At 35.6% G+C, this 8,959-nt stretch overlaps 2 protein-coding genes across 2 annotated transcripts in view; one reads left to right on the top strand and one right to left on the bottom strand.

Moving 5' to 3' along the window:
* The first annotated feature begins 4,362 nt into the window (after positions 1–4,362).
* Positions 4,363–8,959, top strand: part of LOC113235038 (TWiK family of potassium channels protein 9) — a 31,767-nt gene continuing 27,170 nt past the window's right edge. Inside the window, exons 1-2 of the mRNA XM_026470568.1 lie at positions 4,363–4,395; positions 5,377–5,630. Of these exons, the coding sequence (XP_026326353.1) occupies positions 5,478–5,630 (153 nt within the window). The 5' untranslated portion in view covers positions 4,363–4,395; positions 5,377–5,477. The remainder of the gene's footprint in view (positions 4,396–5,376; positions 5,631–8,959) is intronic.
* LOC113235244 (cAMP-dependent protein kinase catalytic subunit alpha-like) lies at positions 7,552–8,409 on the bottom strand. Its single transcript, XM_026470876.1, has one exon. The coding sequence runs from the start codon at positions 8,392–8,394 to the stop codon at positions 7,552–7,554; it is 843 nt and encodes a 280-aa protein (XP_026326661.1). The 5' UTR covers positions 8,395–8,409.

Below are 8,959 nucleotides of genomic sequence, written 5' to 3'. Positions count from 1 at the left end.
TATCTGGATGCATTTTATTCAAATGACCTTGCAGTCTTGAAGACTTCATTGCTTCATTCGAAAATGTTTTTAGACATAGAAGGCACAAAGGCGACGATGGGTTTGTGGGATTTTTAATGAATCCGATATAATTTAATATATTCCGCACAGTATTGCCGTCACTTCTTTTTTACTTCCGAAATAGTTTTGTTTTGAGAAATACGCAAGTAAGTGTTGAACTTAAGTACTGCTTATCTATTACGCGCGAAACAGCAAATGAAAATAAAATAAATATTACGTTGTTTATATAGGATTGCATAAGCAGCACGCACCGACAGGAATAAGACAAACATGCATAAACTCGTTTATCTCGTTCGACGCTCAATCATACTCAACAAGTAAGAACAAGTATTGTATGAACCAGCCGATTGATACAGGAATGGACAAATCGGGTTATTTAACAAAAACTTGTTAAAACATGATTGCTCGCAGTCTATTGTCGACAAAAATTACCTATCTAGGAATACTAATAACTTTTAAAATGCGAAACTGTGTCTGTTGCCTCGTATTTGTTTGTTTGTGTCTACTTTTATTTCGAAACGGAGCGAGCGATTGACATGATTTTTATTTTATTTATTCAATAAAACAGGACAGATATATGAACTACACGGAGAGATATATCGAACCGAGTTACTTTGAGCAATCTCTTAATTAATATTAGTTGATGTTCACAAGTTGTAGTCGAGAGTCGAGAGCTCAGTCGATGTCTAAGAGTCTTCCTAGATGAAATTACAAATTTCCCCCTAAGTCTCTACACAACGCCCCCATTTTTTTCTGGGTCTCTTACCGCCTCCTTTAGGCCTGCAGCGCCCACAAGGGGGCGTTATCGCCCACTTTGGGAAAGGCTGGTCTAGCATATAGGCCACTGAAATCGTCAAAGATAGGTATTGAACATTGCAAAGATACGGAGATTTTTGGGAATAACGTGGAATGAAAAGTGATCCAAGTAACGCTTTGAACCTTTTTAGGATAGGAAGTTGTTATTGGTTAACCTTTAAGTCATATTTTCCGTTTATTTATAATTTGTCTAGGAATGGCCAGCATTACTTAGGCTGCGAACAGATTGACTGCATGTTTGCAGTTAGTGCCGTTGCAGTCGAGACCTTGAATGCATGAGGTTGATAACGACTTCAGGCATTAACTGCAGGCAGTCGATCTCGGCTGCATGAAGTCGGTTTCGACTGCATGCAGTTGATTCGAGAAGTTGTTATTCAATTGCTCAACAGCATGAAGTTTATAACGATTTCACGCATTAACTGCGTGCAGTTAATACCGATTTCATGCAGCCGAGATCGACTGTATATAGTTGGTGCGTGAAGTCATTATCAACTTCATGCGTTCGAGGTCTTGGTTGCATGAAGTTGATTACGAATAATTTTACACAAACAGCCTTTAAACTTTACCTTATTACTTGTTATTACTTATGGTAGATGCTTGGTACACCAAGACACGCACACTTACACTCCGCATATTAGGCCTGGTACAGCAAGTGAACAGCTAGCTTCAGGTGAAGACTGAAAATCAGGAGTGCTGCGTCTGTAACCTTTATGTCAACATCACTCGATTGTTTTTTGATTCTTCTGTTTTGTGGAGAAATAAATCATTTTATTTTTTTATTTTAATTTCTGCCGCCAAACAGTAAATAATGTCAGTATTACTGCGTTCCGGTTTTGAAGTGGGACTTTTAAATTTGTCTCTGGGTGACGGGCGCAATGGTGGTGAATAAAAAAATATTTGTGATTTAAAGCTTTCGGCACGGCACTGTTATGAACAGACGTGTCGCTTGCCACTGGTTATATAGTTTTTGTATCATTACTTTGTATCATAAAAAGTATCAACTTATTAATTGTTTCTGAAGTCGCAAATTCTATCTAATAAAAACCTGTTGTTTAAGCAATTACATTGAAGGCAATGAAAAATGAAAAAGGTTCGAATAATTTGCAAAGTTAGTTACGCAAAGTATGATTATAATCTGCTAATGTAAAAAGTTTCGACATTTTTACTTGAAAAATGTATATAAGGATATAAACCAGCTCGTCTGGGAAAGATTTTTTGTGGTTTACAAGAGTAAAGATCTCCAAGGACAGTGCACTAGTGGCAGACAAGTTCTTTAGGTCGTTATAAAAAACAGTAATCTTTTTTTCCTTTTCCCTTTATGCTTTCGACAAGTACGCTATGGATTTTAAGTAGGGCGAGTTCTCTTAAGCTTAAGTTTTTGTGCTAAGAGTTAACTTTAAGCCATTCAAGTTAATCTGCGGAGAATTACAGTTTGATCTACAAATGTAGTTTTATTAGTAGCAAAATTTAATAAACTTTCCCTTTGGTATAATCAGAGCTAAAGATCAGGCGCTCGCGTGTTAATAATTATTCAAGGCAGCGACGCGTGCATAACTCTATAGGATTGGCATTGTACATTACTTATTTACTTATTACTGCTTTTTTATATTTCCCTCATTAGTGAGCCTTGTTTAAACATCCTTATTTATAGACTTCTAACAGGCAGGGTAAGGTTTGGTTTACTTTTACTATGATACACAAATTTTCACCGAATTTGAATGCAATGGTTACGTTGAATATAAAGTAGCAGACTTCCTTGTGGAAGGGTTCGTTCAGAAGGCTTAGCATATAGACAAAACTTAAGCGTTTGGAGATATCTTTCTCTTCTCTACCGATTATGTCTCTACTCCGAGCACGATGTAACAAGAAGAGAAACTCTCTATCGTACAAAGTTTTCTCTACTTAGCGATAAATGAGTTGCTGCAACTAAAATTACCTTTAATTTTCATAGCGGTCACACTAAACCGTTAATAGTTTTTATAGGCACAACTTCAACTCCCTTCATTCATTTCCGCCGTGACATTTTTTTAGTGTTCATGGCGTGCATTAAATCAATTAAAATAAAAGGTAACACAAATAACAAAAACTAAAAAACTAAAAAGCTAAAAACTAAAAAGGAAATAGCAAAAAAAAACCGTCTTGTGTTTACTATTTGTCTGTTGTTCTTTCAAATGTTCAAGAAGTTTGTCACCGAAATTTACAAATTCTGGGTAAAAAACGCGTGTCTTCCTTTCCTTCACTTACTTTGAACCTCACAGATATACCTGTGGACGTTTGGGGCGTTAGATCCTCATCTACTTTCTGGCACAAATGATCTATTAATTCCCAGGACATCTTGAACTTATTCATGAACTCGGTCTAAGGGGGATGAAACGGTTCGCAAAATTCACGTATCGTCGTTCTTTGTCCCTTTCGTGCCAGTTTTTCCTCGTAAAAGCTTAATAAATAATTACGATGAGTACGAGACACTTTCATGGCAGAAAATTAGTATTAAATTTAAATAACGAATTAGAAAGATAATTATAGTATTTAAGTTAAAATCATTGCTTGCTTTCTGCCCCAAGGGTAGTAAAGATATCTCGCTCGGGCGATCTCTCAAAAGTGTACAAAATTTGGTTGTGTCGTGCTATGGTTACAGAGAAATCCTCTTCATTTGACATTTGTAACTTAAGCCTTATAGCGCTTATGCTCGCACCCGTCGAGACAGTTAGAGATAATTTGTAATGACGTCAGTTTTGAGAGAAAATTGACAGTTTTTGAAGGGTAAGTAAGGGTGCTGGTGAAAGAAAGAAAAGTATAGATAGATATGTATATAGATTTAAAGCTTGAAAGCTCTTGTGTGAATAGGAGCGTCGTTTACCACTAGGCGCACGACTTGATTGTTCCGTCAGCTGGTATTATAAAAAAAATAAAATAAAGTGCATGTTTCGTGAAGTTATGGAATCACAATTTAGCGATACCAAATAAGTATCTTAGTTAGCTATAAAAATGTTATAAGTCACGTCTTTGAGTAGACAAGCAAAAAAAGTTGTTAAAGTGCCTACTAAAATGGTTTCTAGAACACTAAAGGTGACTGATAGTAAGTTGTGTGAGGTAAGGGTCCGTTTAGGAGGATACTTACTATAAAATATCTAAAAGCACGCCACTAAGTGAAGAGCGTTGTTGGGCAGTATCTTTGGTGAATATTTCAGTCGTTTGCGAACCACGGCCGCGTGCGGTGATTCGTATGCCACGTGACGCAATCAACTTGCGAACGTTTTTTCGTAACTTTGACTAGTACATGTGTTTATTTTTTTATATTTTCTTTGGGATTATAAATGAAGGCGTTAAAGTACGAAAAGAAGAAAATTGTTCAAAGTGTGTCGGATAGTAGTTATGAAATTTGATGTGAAAGTAGAGATTTAAGAACAAAAATTAAATAGACTGTAGATAACTTATGAATACTCGCAGGGAAAGAGTTCTAGAGAGATAATTGTATACTATATAGTACCCGCTTACACAGTGCAGCCGATTAAAAAAGTTAGGTATACTTACTTACATAGTTGAATGTGTGCTTTTTATAAATCTGTAATTACATAAAGATCTCGCTCTTAGGTTAGGATTATCAATAGACTGGAAGAAGCACGTCTGTACAAATAGGGCATGTCTAGTCTAGGCCTAGACATGTGTCGCTCATAGTCCCAGATATAAATTAGGTCTGAGTTTCCCGACCCTACTTACGTAACTATACGCCATTGCAGATTAAATGAATTCTGTTGTCGTGGTGATTTTCGAATAAGTGTAGTTCTACTTAATTATTAGAATTAGTGAATTATGCATTGTGGACAGAATATAATATGATGAACGTTTTTAATGAAAAATATACTGTGATTTACGTGTAAGAAATACTTACGCATTGCGGTACTATATAAGTTTAAAAACTTAATAATAGTTGGTATGACGGCGACGTAGCATTTATAGTGCTAAACTGTTGCAAAATACGATTCAGTGTTGTAATTACTATTCGGGATATAAGTAGGTGACTATAATTCAAGTAAATGTCACAAATTTCCCTGTAAATCATTTCTCAGGTACAACATCCTACACTTGCGAGTGTAGATTTACTTCATTTTACACATGAAAAATGTGTGAAGAAACCCCGGTCCATCTATCTATTTATACTTTAGCACAGTGTGTTAAAGTGCTATCTGCAATAAATCATCAGTCAGTTTACTTTTTGCTTTATTTCAGAAGTTGTACCTACTAAAACTTTTATTCGATTCCATAATCTCCTTTCGAGTTTAGTGTATTCGTAGTCGAATTGCATCTTATTATCTCTAGATACCTATTATAACTTCCTATATACCTGGTATTCATATAATTATAATATTATAAATTGACTATATTTATTGAGATTAAAATTTCTGTATTTCAGGCATACAATGTCTAATATCCTAAAATGTCCATTGTCTCAAAAACACAGTAGTTCAGTTATTATTTAACTTTATGAACAAATTCCAGCGACAACAATGAGCTAAAATTCATTAAAATAACGAACGATGGGAAAAAATCGAAGTTGACAATGTTACTTTGGAAAGTAGAAAGGACTTGAAGTCGGCAGAATGTGCAAGAATGTGAATACAGTGACGTGGGAGTCGGAGACCCTGATGGGGACGCCGAAGACCTCGCGATGGGGGCAGTTGTGTCCACGGGAAGCTCTCTCACATATAGGCCTGTTTGTTGCTCTCATGCTCTACACAGCCGGGGGTGGACTGGTAAGTCTCGATTTTTTGTAGTTTTTGCTGATACTTTGAACAAAGTAGGTATTGTGGTTACTGGTTGCTTGCCAATCGAAAACATCAATGTGCTTTTACCGAAATTTTGTTTGTTACTGCTCATGTCTCTATATTTACCTAGCTATTAATATATAAAACAAGCAGTCTAATGGTTTGAAATACCGCTTTTCAAGCTCCTCTGACTTTTTCGGAATTAATGTGCGAAAGTTAATTTGAAATTTACCATGAGCTTTTCGGCGAACGAAAACATTGCGATGAAACCTGCCGTAGAAGACGATTCATAACCCTCGGAAAACGTATGTTTATGTATAAATAGGTGGATGATAATGAAATAATACATTAAAGAAAGACTTTTTCCTAGGAGTTTTTAGAAATACAAAGACCACAAAAAATATTTTTCTTATCTACTTGGTGTTGCTCAAGTTCAGCAGTCAAAGGAAACTAAACGCACCGGCACAGGTACCATTGGTAAAATCTTATTCATTTTTAGGTTCGCTTTTTTTGTCTAATTGTTAATATCCATAATACGTTTATAATTAAAGGCTTCATGATAATTTTATTGAAAAAAATAAGTATTTCCGCTTATATGTATGTATGTTAGCCCAAACAACGTCACAAGTTCATTTGCTACCCTACATGAGAGTTTTCTGCGTTTGATTATTTACCCTATATACGCAAATACTAATTTATTGGTCCGATACATTATCATTATAGGTGAAAGGGTCTTCGCTGTCATACCTACGCATCCATGAATTTCATTTATAGAATATACGTACTTTATCTTGGTTTTTTCCCCCACTAAGTTCCTGAATTTAATAAACCTTACCCTATATTGCGTAATTTCGAGCTGTCGGTGATTGTGTAGCCAACTACTACGTACCGGGTGGTTTATGAACCCGAAAATAGTTACAAACAAAACCTTAACACTGTTCTATGTTTAAATAGTACCAAAATTTTCTCACCCTTCCGTCTTAAGGCGAGATCACCGTGGTATTTCAACGGGAGCCACATTTTAGGAGGTAAGGTCGTGCCGTAAGGGGTGCCGCCACTTGCGTCCCGCAACCCGCTCGCTTAAAATTAATACGAATAAAATAAAAACAGGCAGAAAAATTGACGCTGATCCGACGTCGAGAAGCACCCGATGGCGAATGACGGGGCAGCGGGCGGCGCGGCGAGTTCTAATCCTAAATCGCTGGGCAATTTTCAAATTTTGAGATAAATATGAATTTCATAACTTTATGGCTTCAGTTGAAAACCAAAAGTAGTATTTAAAGATAAATATCTCCATATAGAAATCATGTGCAAAATTAAGAATTAATCATTCAAAATCAAAAATTAATCTTAAAACATTTAGTTATTTTAGCCTGTTTTGCAGATGATTAGGTAAAGTATATCCCATCGTGTAACAAATTAGCACATTCTTTAGACAATATCCTTAGGTGTATCGTGTATTTTTGTAAGATCGTTAATAGTAAATACGGAAACCATTTGATCTAGCAAAATATGTTTTTTAGCCGCTTCCCCTCCGGTGAAACGCAACAAATTTTAGCATAAAGCACATTAAGCTATGTGTATAAGCAACGCGTATGGGGAGCAAAAATGGTAAAACCTCACAATTTTATACAACGCGGCAGATATCAACTTCATTTCAGGGTTTTGACAAGTTTGAATATGACTTTACCTCACTTTGAGTAGGATAACATTAATCGTAACATGCACTATAAAATTACGTCGTAGGTTTAAAATCAGTATTATATTTAAGCATTACATAACATTAAACTCATCATCATAACATTTTACTTAAACATGAAAATAAAACAAATTTCTTAATCACTAAAAAAATCCTATCCTTACTTCCATTAAAATCTTATGGGTTGCTCTCGTGTATAAGCATTATTAATTAGAAGTCTACAAATTCCTCTTCATATAGGCATACAGGGCTTTCTTTAATTTTCTCTTCGTCGAAAATGTCGAAGTTTGCCGTGTCTCCGGCGGAACGAATTTTAGGTATAAACGGAGGATGTATTCGACTGTTCAGTAGCATGTCCCAGTCAACTTCTTTGAACCATTTGTGATTTTTAAAGTTCATTACACCCTCCTTTAAGTTTCCGTAACGCTTTGTGACATCAACTTGAAGGATGTGACCAACTAAATCTTTCAAGTCAGACGTGAAATGCCCCGGGCATCTATATTTGCCAGCTACAATTTTTTCATAAATTCTCATGGGGTCTGAAGCGAAAAACGGTGGGTGGCCAGCATTCATTTCAAAAATTAATATACCCAACGACCACCAGTCTACAGACATTCCGTAGCCTTTACTCAAAATGATCTCCGGTGCTAGATATTCTGGAGTTCCACAAAGAGTCCAGGTTCTACCACGGATCAATTTGCAAAAACCAAAATCTGTAATTTTAATGTAGCCAGTACGATCTATAAGAATGTTCTCTGGCTTTAAATCGCGATAAACTAACTCGCAAGCATGAAGGTACTCGAGTGCGAGAACAACTTGAGCCCCATAGAATTTTGCAGAGCTTTCTTCGAATTTGCCCATTCTGCGTAGATGAGAAAACATCTCGCCGCCAGCAATAAATGGCAAAATAAAGTACAAATAAACGTTGTCTTTGAAAAAATATTTCATATAAACTACGAATGGAAAATTAAGACCACAAAGAATTTTTTTCTCGTAGTAGCTATGTTCGATTTGTTTTAACTTGACAATTTTCTCTTTTTCCAACATTTTCATTGCATAAAATTTACCACTGTCTAGATGTTTCGCTAAGTACACTATGCCGAAGGCTCCTGTTCCGAGTACTTTTTGTCTTTCAAAATCAGTCAGTTTAGCGTTGCTTTCAGATTTTTCATTCCAAATTTCTATAAAATCTTGGCGCAGCTTTTTTAAATATTGAGAATATTGTTCTTGCTTACGTGCTGAGTACCCACCTTCTTCAGCCATATTAGCACTAATCATGACTTGAATCTCAGGACAGCCTGATATTTACTAATGTTCCAGATTTTGTTTTTAAGAAACTCTTTGTATTCTTTTCTATTTTATTTTGTTATATTATTAGCAAGAAATGGAATTGGAAACTACTAAAAGAGAAAATCAGGCAAAATCAGTACGTATAAATTAACAAGCAAATCGTTTTGTCATAGCATATCTTTATTTTTTTTCCATCATACACAGAACATTTGAATTTCTGCGCATTTTATATTATTTTTGTAGAGATGAGCAAAGAGAATATACACAACATTTAGTGGAAAGAGAAGGTTATGCATAAACCTTAGAGGATGGAAAGTCTAAGGCATAA

This window comes from Hyposmocoma kahamanoa, unplaced genomic scaffold, assembly GCF_003589595.1.
Source record: "Hyposmocoma kahamanoa isolate Upper Pololo Valley unplaced genomic scaffold, ASM358959v1 87, whole genome shotgun sequence".
NCBI classification, from domain to species: domain Eukaryota; kingdom Metazoa; phylum Arthropoda; class Insecta; order Lepidoptera; family Cosmopterigidae; genus Hyposmocoma; species Hyposmocoma kahamanoa.
This window is presented reverse-complemented; position numbering and strand designations above follow the sequence as displayed.